At 35.7% G+C, this 24,944-nt stretch overlaps 2 protein-coding genes and 1 pseudogene across 3 annotated transcripts in view; 2 read left to right on the plus strand and 1 right to left on the minus strand.

Annotated features, from left to right (window-relative positions):
• Positions 1-10,107, minus strand: part of CEBPZ (CCAAT enhancer binding protein zeta) — a 20,327-nt gene extending 10,220 nt beyond the window's left edge. Inside the window, exons 1-4 of the mRNA XM_016162490.2 lie at positions 9,909-10,107; positions 6,399-7,900; positions 1,817-2,048; positions 1,056-1,245 (exon numbers count right to left, since the gene is read on the minus strand). Coding sequence (XP_016017976.2) covers positions 1,056-1,245; positions 1,817-2,048; positions 6,399-7,900; positions 9,909-10,064 — 2,080 coding nt within the window. The 5' untranslated portion in view covers positions 10,065-10,107. The remainder of the gene's footprint in view (positions 1-1,055; positions 1,246-1,816; positions 2,049-6,398; positions 7,901-9,908) is intronic.
• Positions 2,098-2,216, plus strand: LOC118605934 (annotated as a pseudogene).
• NDUFAF7 (NADH:ubiquinone oxidoreductase complex assembly factor 7) lies at positions 10,014-24,204 on the plus strand. 2 transcript variants are annotated; one of them, XM_016162501.2, is made up of 10 exons: positions 10,014-10,222; positions 10,562-10,725; positions 13,874-13,954; positions 14,916-15,026; positions 17,286-17,499; positions 18,672-18,730; positions 19,408-19,518; positions 21,621-21,764; positions 22,766-22,939; positions 23,450-24,204. In XM_016162501.2, the coding sequence occupies exons 2-10, from the start codon at positions 10,636-10,638 to the stop codon at positions 23,663-23,665; spliced, it is 1,200 nt and encodes a 399-aa protein (XP_016017987.1). In that variant the 5' UTR covers positions 10,014-10,222; positions 10,562-10,635; the 3' UTR covers positions 23,666-24,204. The 2 variants fall into 2 exon arrangements, with proteins under 2 accessions (XP_016017987.1, XP_016017986.2); XM_016162500.2 differs by having other exon boundaries at positions 10,138-10,259.
• The last annotated feature ends 740 nt before the right edge of the window (positions 24,205-24,944 follow it).

The raw sequence follows: 24,944 nt of genomic DNA on the forward strand, positions 1-24,944 counted from the left end.
CTGAGTCAATTAGGCTATAAATTGGCAAATAACCAGAAGATGACATAGGTCTAAAGTTTTTGGAATCTTCAAAGTGCTCTAAATATCTGTAATTAAATTATGTCCAGAAATAATTCTCACTTGAAACAGGTTTTACATTATCTTCATGTTTTCAGAAATTCAAGACTAAAAACTTTAAAACTAAGAATTTTCAGAACAATGTCCATGCTCATCATCCTTCTAAAGACTTATTCTCAGTTTAGTCTTAAGACAAAGGATGGCTTTCTTTCAAAAACTTTCCCAGTGGCTACCAGACTTCTCTTTTTACATTCCTACAAGTTTGAAGAAAGAGTTCTGGCACATTTCTTAATCCTCAAGTGGTCTTTTCTTCACAATTTCAAATGAAGAGGCTGCATTTCTAAGATCTCTTTTGGCCCTAATAGTGTATTAATAGACTTAATTCACTTGGGTGTGTATATGGAACCTACTTTCTATCTCACAGATATTTTCAATCCTAAAACATTAAGAAACTGTAGAGGGTGAACATGATGCGCAAACAAAAGAACCAAAGCTTACACACAATTCACAATATATAACAAAATACTTTTGTTTATAAACTAAATTTTCACATACACACATTTTATATCTTCAAATATGTTCCACATTTGAGGGTTTACATATACAGATAAAGGTCAAGAAACTAAAACTGGTTCAAAGGTATAAACTTTTACATTTATAGCTAAAGGAAATGAGATTTATTGTGCATCTAAGATGTCCGCAGATTTTTTTCAGTAAATCTTCACAGCTCCAAAAGGTATTTGCTCTAATTTCCAAGATTTGTTGTTTTAAAATGTGTATTTATTATCTGTAGTATTGTTAGTAAATAAATGATTCACTTTATTAAAATTTTACTTCTAAGGTCCTAAATATATCTGGTTATGAGAGCTCCATTTTTAAGAAAGCAATACCAAGGACTTCTAAAATGGTATAACATTAATTTTTACTAAGATTAAAGGGACAACCAATTCCCTTACTTAAAAATTCAAGAGAATAAGTTAAAGATTTTAAAAACTCACCTTTTAAATTATCAAAGTGTACCCAAGAAGCAGACTCTGATTTTTTGCCTTCCATATGATTTTCAGACACAGTTTCTTCTGTCTCAACTTCTTTCACAGTATTTGTTTCTGTTTCTTTATCTGCATCAGTGAATTTCTCTAGGTCTTCATCATCTTTTACATCAGTAAAAATTTCCTCATCATCAGACTCCTAAAAAAGTGGTGTAATAAATCTGAGTTAATCAATTAGAAGTCTATATTTAATTAAGTGAGTTAGTTTTGAAGGAGATTCACTTATTGCAATTCTGGCTAAACACTGAAGTTCCACCAGTGAAAATTAGAACAAGAGAAGACTATATCCTTATATCTTAATATAAGAGTTAAATTTTGAGACAAGAATCCCTGAGACTTTGGGACATTATGACATGAAAATGTTTGGCCCTCAAATTAATTTTTGATGTGTTATAAATAATGCTACCAGGCAGGTACTATTATGATGTCCATTTCACTACTGAGGAAACAGGATTAAGAGATCTAATAGCTCCGTAACCATCTGTAACTATCTCATATAACTGCAGCTTAGTGCAGTGCAGTTTATTATGAGTAAAGGGGCCAAGCAACATGCTCACCCAGTAAAATGTACACCTAGGTTTGTCCGACTGCAGGACTCACACTCTTACATGCTCCAGACAACTAAGTTGTTGTCACTGAAGCAAAGAAGAAAAATACCAATGTTTCAGAACCCACTCGATTTTAAAAAAGCAGTTGTAAAATATATATACCGGATGATCATCTAGTTGACTTCTTAAACCTGGTTTTGCTTTAAGGATCTCAGACACAAGATATAGAGCTCCACATATGAATGGTGGCATTTGTTGACAAGTAACTTGAAGTAACCTCTTCACAAAAGCCTTCACCCTGCGCAACACGATGTCAGCTTTCAGAGATTTGTAGACAAGGTTAAGAAACATGGCTTGCTTAGAACACACCATCAACCCTGGATCCAACATCTTTCTGTAAAACAAAAACAAGATAAAATGTTTATTCATAAAACATTTCCATAGTCTACGGCCATGCCACTCTGAAAATGCCCAATCTCATCTGATCTCAGAAACTAAGCAGGGTCGGGCCTGGTTAGTATTTGGATGGGAGATCACCTAGGAAGACCAGGTGCCATAGGCATTTAAAAAAAAAAATACATTTCCACAACCAGCAGTCACGTATCAGAGATATCCTACTATGCTGTTCTCTCTGCCCAGAATGTTCTTCCCCAATTGTCTATATATCCACAATATCTAAAATAGGTTCCTCCATTGTTCCCTGCATCAGTCCCATGATTATATTCTTCATAGTTTAACATTTAACATTTTGTTACCTTTCCCTCCTTTCCACCCAAAATCCAATGGAACAAGGAGTGTGCCTGTGTTATTCATTGTTATAACCTCAGTGCCTGGCAATAAGTGCTTAATATTTATTGAATGACTAAATTGTTCATTCCATTGTATACAACATCTCCAGAGATTACAAACTGCCTACCCTCTCACTAGGAACCCAATCAAATTTTGGACAACTCATTTTATCAGAAAATCTCTTCTTTCACCATAGCTGAAATCTGCTCCTGTGTAATTTCCTACCATTATTCTACTACTGCCAACTGAAGCAACACAAAACAATCTAAACAGAAGTGACAACAAGCAAAATAAGTGGAACTACGTCAAACTAAAAAGCTTCTGCACAGCAGAGGATACAATCAACAAAATAAAAAGGCAACCTACAAAATTGGGAGTAAATATTTGCAAATGATTTATCTGATAAAAGGTTAATATAAAAAATATGAGGAACCTCATTGAATTCAATAGCAAAAAAAAAATCTGATTAAAAAGTGGACAAAAGACCTGAATAAACATCTTTCTAAAGACAAAAGGCCAACAAGTACATGAAAAGGTGCTTAAAATCACTAATTATCAAGGACATGCAAATCAAAACCACTCCATACTTGTTAGGATGGCTATTATCGGCAAGACAAGAGATAAAAATCTTTGGTGAGGATGCGGAAAAGACAGAACCCTTGTTCACTGTTGATAGGGATATTGATTGGGACAGTCAGTATGGAAAATGGTTTGGAAGGTCTTCAAAAAATTAAAAATAGAACTACCACACGATCCAGTAATCCTATTTCTGGGTATATATCCGAAAGAAATGAAATCAGTATCTTGAAGAGATATCTGTGCTTCCATGTTCATGCATTATTCATAATAGCCAAAGTATGCAGACAACCTAAGTGTTTGTGGACAGATAAATGGAGAAAGATATGGTATACACATACAATGGAATATTATTCAGCTGTGAGAAAGAAAGAAATCCTGCTGTTTGTGTCATGGATGAACCTGGAGGCCATTTTGCTAAGTGAAGTAAGCCACACAGAAAAAGGCAGCTACTATGACTTGTGTGTGAAATGTAAAAAAAAAAAAAAAAAAAAAAAAATTCGAACTCATAGAAACAGAACAGATTGGTGGTTGGCAGGGGGTGGATGGAAAGGGGTAGATTAGATGTTGGTCAAAGGGTATAAACATTCAGTTACACATTCTGAGGATCTAACGTACAGCATGGTGACTATAGTTAATACTGTACTGTATACTTGAAATTTACTGAGTAGATCTTAAGCATTCTCATCACCAAAGGAAAAGAAAGTAGTAGCTGTGAGGTGACGGATGTTTTAAGCTGATTATAGTAATCATTATAATGTATATGAAATCATTGAGTTTCACACTTTAAATACATACAATTTTACTTGTCAATTAAACCTCAATTAAGCTGGTAAGAAAACCACAACAAAAAAACCTAATTATACTTTTACATGACAGCTTTTCAAAAACTTGACCCTATATAGTTACTATGTGTCTTCTCTCCCCAAAGCTTCTCTTCTGTAGGCTTTTTAACTATCTAATATAAGTTTTAAATTCTCTTTATCCTATGTGCTGAATGCTAGAGATGCTCCAACTGATCTGAACCTCCACACGCAGGACACCCAGACAACAGTCCTCCAGAAATGCTCACGTGAAATCATTACTTCTTGTTCTAAGTACTGCTGCTAACTTTTCCCCACTAACACTAGAAATGGAAATAATTAACCTTGTGAAGTATTCTCACATTGCTGTGCAAGTTTCCCATTTCAGTTCCATAATTTTATTAGCTATTGGTGATATTATGATATTCTGTATTATTCGATCTTTGATATTCAATTTTCTCTTCACATTAAAAATTTTCAACATTTTCATCCATTTTGCAACTCATATTTAATAAGTTCTATTATACATCAATAGAAAAATTTGAAAATTTAGATAGGTTTGTCACCACTGTTTGACAGACTGTTCCTTAAGTTTTTGATAAATTGCATTTCTGTCAACCAAATCACTTCTTGGATGTGGTTCCATAGTGTAACAGTTAGTATAATTGCTTTACACGCAGAAGGTCCACCCCAGTGGAGCCACAGTCCATGATCTACAGTCATGCCACCCTGAACAAGCCTGATGTCTGATCTCAGAAGCTAAGCAGAGTCAGGCTTGGTTAGTAATTGGATGGGAGACCTCCTAGGAAGACCAGGTAGTGTAGGCATAAAAAAGTAAATAATAATAATAATAAAAATAAACCAAATCATTTCTTAATTTCTTTTATTCCTCAACTAGTATTAGGAAATTTTTATTTAAAGAATTCTTAATAAAACCGAGAGGAAATAAATACTTTAGAAGGTTTAAAAGCCTCTGTGAAAATCCATCTGTGAGATCTCTTGGCAAGCAGTAGAATGTACTCCTCAGAGATGTGAGATTGTTATGTTAAACAGTGAAATGTTAAACGGACCTTTGAAAAATGTTTTCCAATAGAGTAAACATTTTCTTAAAAAATCAGTGCTTATGACCCTTAAAAGTTACAAAAAAACCCCAAACCCTGAAAACTCCACATTTTTAGCCTTGTAATCTTCCCAAACCAAAAAAAGTTATTTATTACTTGAAAAAGCTGTAGACCCTTAAGAGTTATGGAAAAGCATCTGAGATTGTTTTTAGTGGACCAGTGCAATCAGAGCTATGAAACATCATGAACTTTGCAAAGCCAGGAGACCAGGATTTGCCTCCTAGTTTGATCTTGTTTGTGTGATTTTGCACAAATTACTTAACCTCACAGACCGGAGAGTTGTTAAAAAGAATGAAACTAAAGAAATGCAAATGGGTAATATCAACAATAGCAGCCAATACTTACAGAGCACTTACTGTGTCAGGTCCTGTTAAGCACTTTACACATGACGATTATATGAATTAACACATACATTAACTCATTAATCTTATCGAAGTCCCAGTTCTGTCATTTTCTAGCTGTGTAACCTTAGGAAAGTTTCATAAGTCATAACAACCCTACAGGATTGACACTTTTTCTCCATTTTATAGACAAACTGTGGCAAAGTAAAATGGGATCAATCATATTTACCAACAAGGCTGTCATGAGGATTAAGTGATTTGTTACACAGCAAACTAAATGCTGGGACTCAAATCCAGACAGTGTGGCTTAAGTTCAAGAGATAACTGCTATACATAAGAAATTATAAAAATGGATTAGAAGGAAATGCATTGCTTGTTGGTATACTTGAAACAGTTGCAAAATGTTTCAACACCTTTTGAAATATCATCCCTCAATGAGTGCACTGCAGGGCAGCGGTAAAATTTGGTATACAAATTTTAATCCCAGTATTAAAAACAATTCCAACACTGCGACTGCCAACCTCCCTATCTAACAAGCTCTCCTGTTTACCATTTGTCTTCCCCAATATTCATCAAAGAACTTCTAGTGGTGGGAATTTTGTTGACTGCCATATCCTAAGCACCTGGTGCCATATCCTAAGCACCTGGAATAGTACCCACTATATAGCTGGCACTTAAATTCTTGTTGAATGAATTACTAAAAGGCTGTGTAAAGGACAAGATAAAGGAAGATAGGACTGACAATGAGTGAAGGGGAAAGGAAACCTGTATCCGTAGTTCCCTTTAATATTCCAAAAGATTTAAAGCAAGTATAGCAAAATGTTAAATTCGAAATATTAGATGATAAGATATAAATTTTTGCGTGTGTGTGTGTGGGGGGGGTATTTTTCTGTATTTTAACTATTTCTCAATAAAAAATGGTAACATTTTCAAAGCATTGTCCAACAGGGAAACAGATTAAGTAATCTACTCAAAGTTGGTGAGTAGCAAGGTGCTGACAGGAACCTAAGATCCAGTTTCTAAGTCTTTCTCTTGTCTCACAAAGTGGCACTGCATGTTATAAAATTACATTACTCCTCACATTTGCATATTAGAAGGGTATGTATGCACTTACCTGTATAATGCTGCATAATATCGATTTGATATTGTCTGCTGAGAATTCATTACTTGGAAAAGTAACATTAAAGCCTGGACACTGGTATTAAAGTTCACAATATGCAGTACTTTAAACAGTGTATCAACCTGCTCCCTCACTTTGTCATCACCAGTGTGGGCATAAGGGTATGCCCTATTCACGCCTGTTAAAAGGGCACTAAGCATTTTTGATTCAATATCTTTTTTCTTGATACAAGTCCGAAAAAAACAAAAATAAAGAGTTATTAATTTGTTAGCCAATTCACTTTCTTCATGAGAGAGGACCATCTGATTTAAAAAGCAAATTGCATAATATTGCGCTTTGGAGCTGATATTTGAGCGAAACAGTAGCCTTTCTACTTCACCGCATACGACGCCTTTCATGTTGGGATGTTTACAAAGCAAAGTCTCTAATAGATGGGAGGCTTTTGTCGCTATTCTGTTCTGAGGATCTCCCAGTTTATTTACCACTTGTACAAGAAGAGCCTTTTCTTCCTCAGGTTTGTTACAAAGAAGCTCATGAGCTACTGTAAGCGCTCGGGTTTTGGTGGCTACTAATGAATCATGACTTAAAGTTTCTAAGACCTGCACAAATTCAGCCACTAAATGTTTCAGTTGGTGTTCAAAATACCATAATATCAGCCTTCTATCTCTTGAGTCTCTGTTGCCACTGGACAACTGCTCTAGTTTATTGAAAGGATGCTGGCTGAAAATCCGTAGCTTTCGACTATTTGGCAAAAGGTCTGTAATAAGTAACTCCTTGAAAGTATCCAAAGCCATGAGGCACTGTTGTTTGCTACCCTTCTTTTTAACAAGGTTTACAAGAGTTTCTATAAACTGGAGTGCATGAATAGCATCATCCTGAATAAGAAGAATCATGGCTGCCATCCTGTCACCTAGCGTCCCTGATGACACAATTGCTTTCATCCAGGTAGAAGAAGCTCCCTTTTGATTATTCGTCTTATTTTTGAATAAGTTGATTTCATGCTCATACAACTTCTGTGCCAAGTTTTTGTACTTAGATACAACATCCCGAGGCTGAGGTTCCGAAGAACATTCATTGCTATATTCCATATCATACCATTTGCCCCCAGGCTTCAGTAACAATGTCTGTCTCTCAATAAACTCAAAGATGTCCTGTTCTTTATCTTTCTTTACTTTTGGTATGGTACTGTTGTTTTCATTAGAATGTTGTTCTACTTTCTTCTTATTTTTCACCTTATTGACTGATGTCTTTTCACTTTCTGCCACATTTTGCTTTACATTATCTAATTTAGATACACTTGCTTTTTTTTTGCTGGCATCTTCTTTTTTGGCTGGTTCATCTTCTTCAACTAAGAAAGTTTTCCCATACTTGGCCAAACTAAGATTCTGAATAAATGCTTCCAGTTCACCTTGTTGCAGGTCATCAATTGCTCCTTTTTTGCCTCCATCCACAACTTCTTCATTCTCATCCAAAGCAGCCAGCATAAGATAATCTTGCTGCATGAAAACATAAGTTAAAAAAAAAATTACAAATCCAACAGTTTAGTAAAACTTCAAAAGTTAATGTGAAATATTTGTATCTTTGAAATCAATTAAATTGAGTTATCATGGTATTGCCTGGCTCCCGCCCTACACCAAAATATTTGATGGATCAAAGATTTAAGTGTGAAAAATGAAATCATAAAATAATAGGAGAAATCACAACATAATTTAAAAAATAATAATTTCAAAGTAGAGGAAACCTTTCCAAATTTGACATAAAATTTAGGGCCCATAAAGGAAAGGTAGAGTAAATTTACCACTCTCATACATAAAACATACAAAAATGAAAAGACAATAAACTGGAAAAAAATACTGCAATTCATATCAAAGTAACTGTTTAATAATTAACATAAAAGTTCCTACACATCATTTAAGGAAATGACAATCCAACAGAAATATGTGCAAAGGATGTACACGAACATAGAGAAAAAGTCATTCTTCAAAAATATGAAGATGCTCAATCTCACTGACACTGAGAAATGCAAATTTAAACCACAATGATACATCCATTTTTTAATCTGTCAGATGAGCAAAGATAAGTTATTACAGATGGTGTTGGGGAGGAGTTGGGGGAAAAGGCACTTTCCTACATGACTGATGGGAATGTAAACTGGCACATTTCTATGGAGGGCAATCTGCCAACTTCCAACAAAATATGTGTCAGACATACATTCTTTGACCCCGAAGTTCCATTTCCACAAATTAAGATTATACATACACTTACAAATGTGGGAAAAGATATGCATTCAAAGTTATATACTGAAGCATTATTTAAAATAGCAAAAGACTGATAACTTAAAAACCCACAATAAACGGCTGATAAAAAATTAAGACAGACACAATGATTTATGACAGAATTTTACCTCCTGATATGGAAGGATCTCCAGGGCAGTAAGAAAAAAAGGATGCAAAAAATACAGACAGCACTTTTTGTGTTAAAAATAACATATGTCTCTGTGTTTGTATTTCCTTGGAAGATATAAAAAAAGATTTACAGAAGTGGGGGAAAAGACTTTTCACCAGGTATCTCTCTTTCAAAAAAAAAATCCTTCTTGTAGCATGTGGATATATTACATATTTAAAAATTAAATACAACCCAAGTAAAGAGTGAATCTGCCCCTGAAAGGTGCACTTCTCCTGCCTCTATGCCTACCTCCCCCAAAAGTCTAGTCTCAAAACAATATTTAGTAATAATAAAGTCAAATTCCATCACGTATTTGCTCCATATCTTCTAATGGTTTGGTCAAACTCAGAGCAAAAGCCCACCCTCTTACCTCATTTCTTACTGCTCTCCCCTTACCTCAGTCTACCTCAGCTACTGACATTTTTGTTATTCATGGAACAACATGGCTCACTCTGCTTTCCTTGTTTTTTATTTTTTTTTTCTTGCGCAAACATTTCAGTGATGGGTTCCCCAATCACCTCATTTAAAACTGTAACGACCTCACTCCTTATCCTCTTTCTTTGTTATATTTTTCTTCACCGCACTTTTCAGCATCTGACATATTATGTTTGGTATTGCTTCTTTCCATTAACTAGAATGTAAATTCCAAGAGAGTAAAGCACTTCTGGAGCGGACAGTGAGCATGTGCGTGTACTCTTGAGAAGTAAAAATCTCAACACGATGGAAGTTTAAACATCGATGCCACTAAGTCAAGACCAAAAAGTCACTCCTCTCCGAATGATGGGAGTGCCAGGAGTGTTACGTCAATAAAATGAAAGGATTGCCCACATTCTAAGAAAGGCCACAGCATAAAAACATTCAATTCTAAACGACTTGTTTCTTTTAAGAGCAGTGGAAAAAAAGTGCGGGAAGAGCACAGAGCACATTTCGAAACTGGGATCTGGGACCAGGACGCTCTACCACTCCGCAGCTCCGGGGCGACAGGTCCATTTAACCCGCCACACGCGGGGCCATTGCCAGTGCCTCTGTCCCGCTTCACTGTGAGTCCAAGGCCATTACCTTGGTGCCTCCGAGCCGTAACACTTCCTCCAGGGAGAAACCATTCTCGGCTTCATCGTTATCATCCTCGTCGTCCTCGTCCGGATCTTCAATCCCCTCCTCGGGACCCCAGGGCCGCTTAGCATGGAATTCCAAAGTTGTCTTGGCGGCCGCCATGGTTAGAAAAGCACGCGAGAACGATCTGCAAGTTCCGTCCGCTTGGCCGGGTGACGTAATTCCCGCGGGGGCGTGTCTTATCCCGGAAATGGTTGCAATCCCCACCTCCCGGCTTCGCGCTGCAGCGTGGGAAATTCGGTATGAGAGTCCTAGCTAAGGTCGGTGCCTGGCGACTGAGCGCCGCGGCACGTGCGGGTAAGCGTTCTCCACCCTCGGCCCCACGCCCCGTTGCCGTGGAAACCGCGTGGGGCGCCTTTCTCACTTGGGGGCATCTGGGACGCTCTGAGCGGGACAGTAATTCACTTCAGACAGAAAGAGGTCGTGGGCCGAGTGCGCGCCTGCTTGCGTCTTTTATGTGTTCTGCGACCCAGAGTCCGCTTTCCCGATTTCGGGTGAGGTTAAGGGTTAACGAAGCCGCTTTAAAAGTGCTCAGACTGCTTTGCACGTGTAAATACTACAGTTTTTAATGGGTCCTGTTTAATGTGTGTTTTTTGCAGTCATTCCCTGCCTATGGAGAGGGAAATACTTCAGCTCCGGGAAAGACCCGGTAGAAAACAACCCGGCGACTCCAATGCTGCGGCATCTCATGTACAAAATCAAGTCTACTGGCCCCATCACTGTGGCTGAGTACATGAAGGAGGTCTTGACCAACCCAGCCAAGGTATGGGTCGGGGAGCCAGACGGCCAGGCTCACTCTAACGAATTTGCGAAGAGTGAGTCTGGAGGGGTGCGCCTAGAGAGGAGCCAGAGCGTCTTCAGTCCAGGTAGTCGGAGTTCGTTCCAGGGGAAGAACCACCCCGAAGGCCTGGGGACGGATGAGTTAACCTGGCAGGGCTGGATCAAGTCAGCCGCAGTGTCATTAAGATGGGGATAACAAATTCCAAAGGTGTTCAGGAGACTGTAACCGGTTGGATTTATGGTAGATGGTGGAGTCATTTCTCTGGGAGAAGGGAACGGGGGATGAGGAAGAGCAGTAGCTGTTTTAGGAGGGAGGGGAAGGAGAAAGAATTCAGTCTGATATATGAATTTAAAGTTTATACACTTCTCTTAAGTGAAAATCTCCAATTGCTACTAGAAATAGGAGTTTGGTGCCTGGAAAGTAGTCTGTGTGGCGAGGGTTCAGCAGGCATTGGAAACATTCTGGGTTTGTTTTTTTTTTTTTTCCTGAGAATGGAAGGTCTGTGTCTTCACTGTTCTAGGATTAAACATTGTCATAACATTCTGATTTGTATTTCCTTGTCTGCTCCACAAAGCCAATGGTGAAAGCCTGTAGTCCTTTTATTTTAGAATGTTTTAACCTTTTGCTGGGTTGAAATATGAAATCTGTGGAATTCTGAGGTTGGTTCAGCCTATTGCTCCTGGATGTGGTGGAGTGGTCCAGTGAACAGAGGTTTAGGAAAGGCAGTTATTATCGTTAACTTTTAACTAAAATTTACCATTTCTCTGTGAACATCAGCAACATCTAGTAGCATCAACAATACTTGTGACTTTAGATAGCATCAGTAGAAATCACTGATATTGTCATATCACAACAGTGATTGATTACAGATACCATTATGCTCATCCATGCTTTAGGACTTATTACAAGACCTTCGGCATGGTTTTGTTTTTTAACATAAAGAAGTATATGTATTACTGTATCACAAATTTATTTTTAAATATTTGATAATTATTTTTTAATTGATTTCTTTTGTAATCCTGCATTTTTAAAAAATTTATTTGTTTAAATTAGTTTCAATATACAATACATTGGTTAGACATCTATATAGTTCGTAAAACAATCCCCTCAATTGCTGCCTCCCTCCCCTGGCCCTCCACCTAGCCATCATATTAATGCTAAGTGGATCCCTATGCCATGCTCCCCATCCCTATGACCATTTCTATCAACTAGTAATTTGTACTTCTTTAACCCTTCACTCCATTCTTCCAGCCCCCCAACCCTCCTCGCCTTTGTCCATCACCAAATTGTCCACTATAGTTGTGAGTCTGTTTTTGACTATTTTGTTCTTTTTTATCTTTCTCTGTCTGACTTATTTCACTCAGCATGATAACTTCTGAGTCCATCCATGTCATTGCAAATGGTAGGTTCCTTTTTTTTGAATGGCTGAGTAATATTCCATTGTATATATGAACCACGATTTCTTTATCCACTCATTTGTTGATGGGCATTTAGGTTGCTTCCATATCTTGGCTATTATAAATTGTGCTGCCATGAATATTAGAGTGCATAGATCTCTATGAATTACTGTTTTGGTTTTCTTTGGATAAATATCCAGAAGTGCAATTGCTGAGTCGAAAGGTATATCCATTTTTAATTTTTTGAGAAACCTCCATACTGTTTTCTATAGTGGCTGTACCAATTTGCAATCCCACCAGCAGTGTTTGAGGGTTCCCTTTTCTCTGCATCCTCACCAACACTTGTTTGATTTACCGATGATAGCTGTTCTGACAGGTGCGAAGTGGTATCTCATTGTGATTTTAATTTGTGTTTCTCTGATGAATAGCGACCTTGAGCATCTTTTCATATGTCTATATAATCCTGCGTGTTTTAAGTCCTGTGCATTTAAAAATATTCTATAAAGTAGTCCACAGGTTTCACTAGACTACTATTGAGGTTCATAACACACACCAAAAACATCCCTGAAATACTTAGTAATGAAGGGAAAGAGAAAGGCTAGAGTTCCAGAATGGTGTGTGGAGTGAAAAAAAATTTTCAAATATGGGAGCGACATTTCTAATGCTGAGAGAAAAAAGTTGAAACTGTGAATAAAAGGAGATGATAAAAATATCTTGGCCCATGAGAGTTGGGTGAGGAATCGTGATCGGTCCAGAGCACAGGTGGAAGGATCAGGTTTAGATAAGAACTGAAGGGGTAGGCATTTTAGTTTTTGAGTCCTGAGGAAAGAATGAGAGCAGGTGGAGGCGCGGTGGGGTCAGGAAGCTGAGGAAGTCAGGTTTAATAACATCCTTTAATTCCAGTGTGGGGAGGAGCCCAAGTCACCTGGTAAGAGTAAGGTGATAGAAGAAGGAGCATAAGGACAGTAGGGAATTTTTAAACAGACAATTCTCAAGTGTTTTTTGAAGGTCAGGCATTATGCTAAAACTTGGGATACGAAGGTGAATAAGGTAGTTCTCTGCGCCAAATGACTACGCCTATTGTTGAATAACATAGGCATATAAATGAATAAGCTCAGAAGAGGAAGCACTGGATTTAGTCTGAGGCACAGGACTAGAGGAGGAGGTCAGCAGATTCAATGGATGAGAAATGGAAAAGAAGAAGGAAGGATATTTGCAATGGCATGGAACAAGAAGGACTAATTAAAAAAAAAAACTATTGAACTATAACGTTCATATAAAAAAATATATAAATCATATATACAGTTTGATGAATTTTCAAAGTGAACACTCCATGTAACTAGCACCCAGGTGAGAGACAACAACACTAACAGGCAAGGTCACTATGAAACAAAGTGAGAATTGGGAGGAGGGCGCTGGATGGGTATGAGGGTCTTACTGTGTTGGATTTTGGGAGCGGGGAGAGGGTGGGAGGGTGTGGAATATAGAGGTGGACACTACATGGCCTCTGCTTTTAGAGTGAAGGAGTAATTGTTTTTCTACCAGTTTTGCAAAATGACTATTTGTAGATTTTAGGTAAAGATACTGTGTTTATCGTCCTTATTTAGAAGAGAAAACATTCTTAATACATAATCGTTTATTTCATTGTATACATCATGTAAGATTTGGAGGAGTTTTTTTAAAAGCCTTATTTGAAAATTAATTATTTTTCTCCATTTTCTCTTTTTACTTAGGGATATTATGTGTACCGTGACATGCTAGGAGAAAAAGGAGATTTCATTACTTCACCTGAAATAAGTCAGATCTTTGGGGAGGTAATATCCAATGTAAACTATAAAGAAACTAATATCACCAACATTTAAGAGCAGATCAAGATGTATCATTCTATAATAGTGTTTTACAGCTTTGTTTTTATGATTTATCAAAAATATTAATTTTTAGTAGTTTATGTACTCAGAGAATAGAGAGGCATATAAAGGACATCTGGAAAGTTTATACTTTACTGTAGAAAAGGAAATGCAGAGATAAGAGAGACAAAATGAAAGAGAAGGAAAAGGAATGGAAGTAAAGAGATAAGTAAAGAGGAGAACCAGACGAAAGATGAGACTGGTAGAAGGAAGAGAGACAAAGGAAAGGTGACAAAAGAGGTTGAGAGTACCCCAGAAGAAAGAAAGATAAGAAAGAACACTGTGGAATTAGTGGAATCAAAATGAGCTCTAAAGCCCCCAACGACGATTTAGCCATAGTTGCAGTGAAAGTCTCCCTTTATGAAACAGTTCTTTTCAGGAATTTTAGTTCCATTTATTTTCCTATATAAGAACCTTTGATCAGTTTAGAAATAGGAAATAGTATACAAGAGGAAGTAGAATACAGGTATTTAAAAGATATATTGCTTATGCCTAAAAGCTCTGTAATTTTGAAGTCATATAAATACAAAGAAATAGCATAATTATATAATTATATTTCATATATCTATTTGCTTTCAAATACTAGTGCCTTTCCGTAAGTGATATTTTATGTGTGTCGTGGACTTTTTATAGTGGAAGCTGCCTTTTAACGGTTTTCTCCTGTTGTTAAGCTTCCTAACTGGTGTCTGTGTCATAACATAGTCCCAGTGAAGTTCCTGTGTGTGCATACTATATGTACATATTAAAATCATGTGGTTGTTTGCAAACATTTTGCTCTCTGGCATAGAGTGTGTAGTTACATAGGGTTTTGTATTACAGTATACTTTTTTACTTTATAATACTTGAATGTATTTTTTCCTTGTCACAGCTTCTAGGGATATGGTTTGTCAGTGAATGGATGGCCACTGGAAAACCTGCAGCTTTCCAGCTGGTGGAACTGGGCCCAGGTAGGGGTACCCTCGCAGGAGATATTTTGAGGGTAGGTAATAGAGGAATGTCTTAAAGTCTCATGTATACATATTTGACTACTTTAGATTGAGTTTGCAAACTTTGCTAATTTTCTTCACTTACAGTCCTACGTTCCTAATCTCATATTTCTCAGCTAAAATATAGTGTGACAATCATCTAGTAAATAATTAGTTATCGTCTGTTTATAATTTTAAAATGTGAGGAGAGAATGTGGAAGCTGAAAGTATAAAACTTTTAGAAGATATTATGGGAAAATATATTTGTCTTCTGAGTACGGAAAGAGTTTTTAAATTATACGTAAAGCAGAAGCCATGACGAAAAGTATCAGTAATTCCAATTATATTAGAATTAAGAACTTTTTGTTCTTTAAAGAAACTAGGAACTTTTTGTTCTTCAAAAACACCGTAAAGAGAGTGATGAGACAAGCCACAAGTTGAAGAAGTTATTTGCAACCCATAACCAACAAAGAACTAGTTCCTTTAGTCAATAAGTTGACAGATAACTCAATAGAAAAATCAGGTGAACTATGTGAAGAGGCTCACCATAAAAGAGGAAATTCAAATAGCTAATAAAAACGAAAAGATGCTCAGACTCACTGGTAGTCAGAGAAATGAATATTAAAATTAGTGAGATACCACTATACCTTCCAAGTTATTGGTAAGGATGGGGAAATGTAGAGCAATGAGAACTTTCATATACGCTTATAAGAGTATAATTTGGTACACCTACTGAGAAGCTGTACTGTATAACCCAGCAATTTTACTGCTAGGCATATGTGTATACCCTAGAGGAACTTGTGCATGTATGCACCAGGAGACAGGTACAAGAATATAGCAGCATGACTTAGAATAGCAAAAAACTAGAAACAACCTAAATGTCTATGGATGGGGAAATAGATCAATAAATTGTAGTACAGTCTGACAATGGAATACGAGGTGCTGTGAAAATGCATGAAATCAGAGTAGACTGCAACCATATTCAACATGGTCCTCAGCATCTTGTTGAGTAAAAATAGCTAATTTGTAAAGGAATTCACTTCATATTATTACATTTATATAAAATCCCAAATCAGCATTAACATTTATAAAGAAAAGCCAGGAAATGATGAACTTGTAATTCAGAATGACAGTGACATCTGAGGGTGAGGGAGGACATGAGGGCTTTAAAGGTAAGGGTCATGTCCCATTTCTTTAATCAGATAGTATTTTTCCTAGTATTGTTCCATCATTTTACCTAATTTATAAAAATATTAAAAAGGAATATCGTTTATAGTACATGATAAGTAATATTAAACTTTTGAAGTTTATACTTATATCTCTTTAAATTGGCAAAGTCATTTGCATATAAAGTAGTAAGATTCTCAAATAATACTTCTGTTGTTGCAAGTACTTGAAAATCAGACTCCCAGCTCTTAAAATGTATAAGGATGCTTCCCTAGATGCAGTCTAAGAACTCTTAAGCAGAGAATTTAAAAGTAATGTAAAGAAAACAGCCAAAGACATAATTATAGATTTGTTTTCATTTTTGATCATACTTTCTGAAGGATTTTTCTCTTGGAAAGAAGTTTTTCCATTTGTAGTTTCATCTTAAAACTCAATTTGGAAAGTCATCTTATTATTATTCTGTAATTGCATATTCAGGTCTCAAAAGTCAGCAAATCACCAGTGAAAATTAAATTCAGATGAAAATATTGATGTATTTTATGCTTTTGGCATTGAATTTTTAGCATTAAAATATTGATAAAATATTAGTATATTCCTTTTTTTCTCATGTTTACAATAGTAAATTTACATAGCTAAAAAAGAATTTGAAAGTGTGAACAAATCCCAAAGTTAAGCTGTTACTGGTACTGTTCACATTCGATTTCCTGAGGATACAGTTTAATCATCTCAAAGAAGAGGTTATTTCATAGACATAGGAGCTTTATAAAATCAAGGCTATATACATTTGATTTTCTTGATCTTTTTCTTGACTCCCTGGTAAGAATCCTTGTTTTATTAGATGCTTAATCTTTTATTCTCATTTGTTAATCATAATTCTAAATTTTATCATTAGGAAACAAAATTGTGTACTGTTCCTTTTCTGTATAGACTATATTTAATAACTCTAACGGGTTATGACTCTCATAGACTGCTGGACAGTGGCTTGTGTGAGGAACAGATTTTTCTGGAACCAATTATTCTGTGACTTGAGCAAATTATTGAATTCTGTGGATGGAAAACCTAAAGTCTACTCAACACATTTTGCCAATTTTTCTTTTTCTACTTAGGTATTCAGTCAGCTTGGATCTGTGCTGAAAAACTGTGACATTTCAATACATTTGGTAGAGGTCAGCCAAAAATTAAGCGAGATTCAAGCATTAACACTGACTGACGAGAAGGTCCCATTAGAGCAAAGTGCTGGGTCACCAGTATACATGAAAGGTGTTACTAAGTCTGGGATTCCTATTTCCTGGTACCGTGATCTGCAGGATGTTCCAAAAGGTAATGGTTTTACATTGATTAATGAGAGAATTTTAATCACAACCCCTGAAAGTAGTGATAGGTGACCACAGCCTTGTAAAGCAATATACAGATAGTCCCAACTTATGATTGTTTGACTTAGGATTTTTCAACTTTACAATAATGTGAAAGTGATATGCATTCAGTTCTTCAAATTTTGAGTTTTGATCTTTTCCGAGGCTAATGATGTGCCGTAGGATACACTCTCATGATGCTGGGCAGTGGCAGCTGCATGATTTTGTCCAACTGTAGGCTAATGTATGTGTTCGGAGCACGTTTAAGGTAGGCCGGGCTAAGCCGTGATGTTTGGTAGGTTAGGTGTATTAAATGCATTTTTGACTTAACAGTATTTTCAATTTAGGATGGCTTTATCAGGATATAACACCATCGTAAGTTGAGGAGCATCTGTAATAGATTTCGTGTGCCAGTTTCCTTACCCATAGAGCGTAGTGAACTACGAAAGGGTATTGTATTAGAAAATAAAATTGCCTAATGTGAAGGAACAGTGAATTTCATGTGGTTTTACAAAAACAAAATCAAGAACCAAAACCACGATGTACATTGTTGGGTTACTTTTCCTTGTTCTCTACCCCTTAGATAGTACTGCTGATAAGGAGCCCAGGGTAGCGGGGACTGGAGGAAGCCATCTTAATAGATGGATTTATTTTAATTATTTGTTTTTTGAACATCCATACTTGCTTAAAGGCAAGTGGTGTGTTGCAGAAACATCCCTGCACTCCTCAGGAATCCTACATCAGTGATCTCTGGCTCAAACCTGAGGTGGTCTGATCTTGGGCAAGATGCCTTAGCTGTTCCTGCCCTCAGTGGTCTCAGATGAATTTTGGAAATTCAAATCTGTTTCAGCTAACAAATTTGAGTTCTAATTTTTTTCAGGCCTAGTGATGAATAAGAGTAAACTGATAATTTGGGCTCTCTGACCCTGATATATGGAAATGAGAATAGTAATAATTGATCCTCTGTACTTTCTGCAGAGTAGGTTTGCCGTGAAGAGGGGGATGATTCTGTGGTTGTGATTATGGAAGCCTCATAGGTTCTAGTACAAAGAACTAGGCATTTTACTTTTTGTTAATGTGCAAAAGAGGCTATTATCTTAAAAATACTTAAACAATTTTTTTTGTTCTATTTTTAAATAGCATACAGCTTTTATCTTGCACATGAATTTTTTGACGTTCTTCCTGTGCATAAGTTTCAGGTATGATGGGCAAAAAGTCATGTTTATAATTGTATAACAAAGAGCTTTTTGTTGTAAGAATAAATATCCATGGCATTTAATTATTCATTATATGTACATATTTGGAATTTCTCATGAATATGAATTGAAAGCAAAAATGAAGTATTAAGTAGAATTCTTAATTCTGTTGAGATAATTATTAAGAATTCTTAATTCTCCTGATAAAAGTAAATGAGAATGTAAGATGTTAAATAGCCATAGAACAATGAAGGATTACTTTTTAGCAAATATTTTTAAATTCTAAAGATTAAAATTATTCATTTTTTCTATGAGAAGATTTAAGATTTGGTGATAATGTATGTGTACTGGTAACTTGAAGGCTAAGAGTATGTATTATGAAGTAGTAATTTATTAGCAAAAACTTCTGATTAGTCTTCCTGAATCTGTTTTCCATTTTTTGGGCGCTTTTCATGCTTGTTTTATATTCTCCAACTTCATCTCTTATCTAAACAATATTAATAGTTCGCATCTATCAGTCTACTCATATTGTTTAAAGGAAATGAAGTAATGCCTTTAATTTTAAGTGGTAGAGTGAAGTGTTATCATTTATGGGAAGTGGATAAATCATTATTTTTGGTAGAGGCAATTTTGAGAATAAACTTGCAAAGATACGCTTTTTTGCATTATTTTGTGTTTAGAAAACACCACAAGGATGGCGAGAAGTATTCGTTGATATTGACCCACAAGTTTCTGATAAACTGAGGTTTGTTTTGGCGCCTTGTGCCACCCCAGCAGAAGCCTTCATACAAGTAGGATTAAGCTTTTTTTCTTCTTAGTTTGCCAATCAAATCTTCAAAGTCTTATTTTCCAAGTTACTATTTTAGAGTTCCTTTACAGAGGGAAGGAGTTGCTGGCAACATGTGAGGTGCTTTTTATTAATCGTGAAAGGTAGAGAGGATCTAGAGTCATTTCTTAGCTGTGACCTTACTGTAATGTAATAAGAGAAAGAATAAGTGCTTACTCAGCAAGTCCCTTCTCTATTTACCTATCAAATGTTGGCAATATTATCTCTTGAAGGATGGGTTTGATTTCTGTGAAAACAATGTCATATACTCTACAGTAACAACAAGAGTATTTAATGAGTGTTTTGTATGTGATTCTCTGTATTTCCTCATTTAACTCTCAGAACAACTCTATGTTTTATTATCATTTTCTTTGTGCTACTCTTAGAGTGTGCCTTTTTTCTTTGCTTTCACCCAGATCTAAATTTGATTCTAGACTGCCAGAATGGCAGATTTACTAGTTTTTCTATTAACTTTAAGGAATAAGCACAATAGCCTGTCTATCTTGGGGTTGTGTGTTAAGGTTCAGAAATAATCTATACTTCTCAGGAATGTTTGGGCTTTAGATTGCCTATTTTATTCCTTTTTTACAAGCTCAGGAAAAAAAAATTCATTTTTCCATAATTAATAACTTCTACTTCAGAAGTTATCAGTTTTTAAAAAGGACAGGAGCTTTTCATCATTAATCTATGAATTAAGTTTCTTTTGCAAAGCTTGAGTAAGTTAAAATATCAGCCTAAGCATTTGTGAACATTTATGTGTTTTCATCTTCTGGCTACCGAATTTTACCTGAGTGAGAAACAAATTTGTAAAGCTACCAAGAGCTAACCCCCTGGCCCTGGGAGTTGTGATTGCTTTTAGTTCTTGACTTGAGTAGCACTCACTTATGAGAGAGGGAGTAATGATTTTCCCTCTCACTTGAATGGGGCAAATGGTAATAGAGTCTGTCATCTTGAAGAGCAGTCTAAGATGGAAAGACTGTCAGCATGGTGTACTGTAATATGTCAGTTTATGCCTAAAGTGGCTGACTGCATGGTTTTTATAGTTAAACCACAGTAATTTATTTAATAGCACTGGAGACTAAGTGGTTTGTTATTTCTTTTAATCCTTAACAGTAAGTCTAGTATATATGTAATAACAAAATGGACTCCGAAAGGCTTAAGTAATTCATCTCTAGTAAGTAGTAGAAAGAGCTGAGATTCAAGAGCTAAGTTTTCTAACTTTGTATCTGTTAAACCTGTGCTATTGTAGGCAGAGATGTCAGGCAGGTCACGACTTATTTTTTATAGGGTGTTAGGAGGAGGGAGCAGGTGTTAGTGTATACTTTTCTAATGAAGAAAAATAAATTTTCCATTATCTCAAGAATAGTGAAATTTCATATAAACTAGTCAAGTTGACAAGTATTAATATCTGTCATTTTATTTGTTAAGCTCATCTGCACTTATTGAGGACCTTTAGTTAAGACCCAAACGTCTTGGGAAATAAGGGCCTCAGGTATATTGGCCGTAGTTCATTAACCGATGTTTCTAGATATAGGGAATATCATTAGGTATACCTTTAGCCCCAACAGAAGGCATCATAGTTGTTTAATAGGGTCTGTTTTTTTTTTTATATTGGCTTTATGTCATTTGCTTATTTGGCACCATTTTTTGAGTGCCTATTATGTGGCAGGCACTCTTCTGAACAGACGAAAAAAAAAAACCTTTTCCATGCTTTCAATCCAGTGGAATATATTTATATGAATTATAATGTAGAATAGCACCATAAATAAAGTAATAATGTACTTTGTCACTTGGAGGATTGGAGGTCATATGTCTTTTTATAAAAGGAATTAAAATTGAAATGTCTTTGTAAGCTTAGTGGATGGCATCAAAGAACCAGGAAGTTCTGTATAATAAAAAGGATGTCATTGAAAAGTTGAGTGTAGGGAACATATACTGGGAATGAATTTACTTTTATTGTAACTAAGAAATGCTCTTCTTAGAAAACCTTGAAAATAAAGAAAACCTGAGAAATCCTAAAGAAAACAGTGCTTTTGAAATATTTTCTTCTGACTGTTCCCTTACCAGCACGATGAAACAAGGGATCACGTGGAAGTGAGTCCTGATGCTGGTGTTATTATCCAGGAACTTTCTCAGCGCATTGCACTAACTGGAGGTGCTGCACTGATCGCAGATTATGGTCATGATGGAACTAAGACAGATACCTTCAGAGTATGTATAATTCAGTAACATGACTTATTAGAATTTAACTGTTTAATTGCTATGATTTACTTAATTATCAGTTGTTAGGTTTGAACTCATTGAAGATCTTTATCTTTGGTTTCTACAGAGCGGAGCTTTGTTGTTTTATATTATGTTATAATTAATGTTAATTCATGTTATAATACTCTTAACTCTGGATCTTATTCCTAAGCCTAAATTAACTGTCCAGCTCTCCTTTGAGTAGGGCCTGAATTGTTTACATTCTTCCTTAAGTTGTAGAACCTAGGTTTACATAGATACTAGTAACCATCTAATACAAATGGAAAGACTCTTAAAATTTCTGCCCCTCCATTAAAAAATTTGTTTTTGGTACTTCTTTGCAGATGTGATGTAGCTACTGTAATCAAACTTCTTCTATCATATTTTCAACATTTTTTCCTGTCCAGATGTATTTTTTTTGTTTCTTAAATATCCTCTTAAGTCCTTTGAATATGATCAGTTGTTTACTATACTTTAATTGAAGTACATTTAACTAAATGCTTTTATTCATTTTCTAGATCAGTGGTTCTCAATTTCTAACTTTATTGTACCTAAGAAAAACCTAGAGAGTTTGTTAAAAATGCTGATTTCCTAGTCTTACCCCCAGGATTGTGATTCACTAGGTCTGAATAGAGCATGGTAACATATTTCAGGTGATTCTGATACACAGAGTTGCTGGATATACTTTGTAAAACACCATCTAGATTTTGATAACCTGAATTCATCTGGAGAAATTAATGAGCTCTCCCCTATTCCATCACCGTGGGGATAAATGAAAATGCTACATAACTGTCAAGGGAATTATTGGGTTTTCCACATAGCATCTCATTTGAAGAAATGGGTGCTACTACATTTTAAGAGCTGGTAAACCACTGACGTAGGCCATATATTTTAATAGTTACGTAAAATGTAATCTTGACAGTGACACCATAAAACAACAAAAACTCATCATTTAAAAAATTATGTTTAAGGGGTTTTGTGGCCACAAGCTTCATGATGTCTTAATTGCCCCAGGAACAGCCGACCTAACAGCTGACGTGGACTTCAGTTATTTGCGCAGAATGGCGCAGGAGAAAGTAGCTTCTCTGGGTCCAATAAAACAACAAACGTTTTTAAAAAATATGGGCATTGATGTCCGGCTGAAGGTAATGATTTGTTTCACTATCATTAAATATTTTAATTTCACAGTATTAAAAAAAATGTATTTTAAGTAATAAGTTCACCTGGCCTTAATGTTCTTGTAGTTAACCACAACTTTCATTTTCCAGTCTCCTCAGCAGTGTAGGATTTAGTGTAACCAGATGCCCTGGGGGTGGAGCAGCCTAAGTTTCATGCATCTTTATATGAGGTAGAGTTAAGACTTTCAAAAAGTTTCACATTCTTTAGAAAACTTGTCCACATTCTGGGATATGAATTTTTGTAACTGTTCTGAGGACACTATAACCCTTAAATGTAGATCAAACCATCTGGGAGTATTTGTTAAACATTCAAATCACAGTAACAGTTTGGGTCACAGCAAGAAGCACCCCGACTTTGAGGTGTGATCAGAAACACATTCTAAGCATGGCTTTACTGAATAGCTAACAGTCATTAGTATTACTGCATATAATTAGAAATCCTGTCTTATCGTTTTTACTAAGAAATTTTTTTTCCAGGTTCTTTTAGACAAATCAGACGAGCCATCATCAAGGCAGCAGTTACTTCAAGGGTATGATATGTTAATGAATCCTAAGAAGATGGGAGAGAGATTTAACTTTTTTGCCTTGCTGCCTCATCAGAGACTTCGTGGTAGAAGCCATCAGAGGAATGACTGTCAGTCAAAACCCTCTCCATCACCTGTAGCTGGGTTTAGTGAACTTGCTTGGCAGTGATATTTCAGTTTGGACTTTTTTGCCCCCAAAGTCTGCCCACAAAACCAAAATAAAGGGAACACATTTCATGTATCACAGGTAAAATAAGTATTAAAATATTTTATCTCTTCACAGCCAATAAAAATAGCCCATCTGATATACAACTAAACAATGATCTTTTAAGATTGTGTCTGACTCCAGGAACAAGTGTGTGTTCTCACATACGAAACAAGTTATCGTGAAACTGAGCTTCCTTTAATGAATAAAGAAAGCTAATTGCTAAATTTTTATTTTATTTTGCAAAGTAAACATGAATACTGATTAGTTTAATAAAAACTGGAAAACTAATTGGCCATTCACAGGGGACTGGTTAAATAGAATTATGCATATATTTTTAAAAATGATGTAGAACAATATATTGTGACATAAGATCTCTAAGATTTAGTAAGTCAAAAGAGTAGGGTGCAAAATGTTTTAGTTATGATTCCATTTTTGTTGGAGAAAAACTACACTTAAATGCTTATAATTCCCGAGAAATAAATATTTTGGTGCAGACTGGATGTTTTGTTTTGTGATATTTACTTATACACAAGAAGGAAGAAAAGGATGCCAAATCTGGAAGTGGGTTTTTGAGGTGGGAAGAGAATTTTTTATTTGTTCTCCATTAACGTATTTGAATTTTTTACCGTATGCTTCTATGAATTTTATAATCAAAAACAAAATTAGATTAAAAAAAATTTTAAAGTCACCTGACATGTACATGAAATGTGAGTTAAATGTAGACTACCTAGGAGGAATAATTTTCTCAATTGAGCCAATTTTCCCTTATTTTCAGACAAATGTCAAGTTTTAGTTAAGTTCTCGTATTTTGGTTCATAGAACTTTTATATTAATATCAGACATATGGAGTTCTGAATAATTGTTATATTAGCAAATTTCAAGTGAGATTAAAGGAACAGAATATTAGCCATGTGTCTTGAACTTATGGCATAACTATATTGGCGGAGTTCATTGGCAGAGTGATGAACTGATGCTTTTTACTGCTTCTCTGGCATAACAGAACCGAATTGGTAAATGGAGACCTTATTTTTCAGATGCTGTCCAGACTTGGGTCATTCCTAGTCACTCTTAGTTCATTTGCATATTTATTTTCTTCTTAAGTCTTGGGAGAATTTTTGGAAGATGAAAATGCCCATAGTTGGCTCATCCCAATAATTTAATAGTTTTTGTAATTCAGGGGAGGAGAGTCAGGGAATGCCTTATATCATAAAACCTAGAAAATTTTCTTAGATATTAGGTA

This window comes from Rousettus aegyptiacus, unplaced genomic scaffold, assembly GCF_014176215.1.
Source record: "Rousettus aegyptiacus isolate mRouAeg1 unplaced genomic scaffold, mRouAeg1.p scaffold_m13_p_7, whole genome shotgun sequence".
Taxonomy (NCBI): domain Eukaryota; kingdom Metazoa; phylum Chordata; class Mammalia; order Chiroptera; family Pteropodidae; genus Rousettus; species Rousettus aegyptiacus.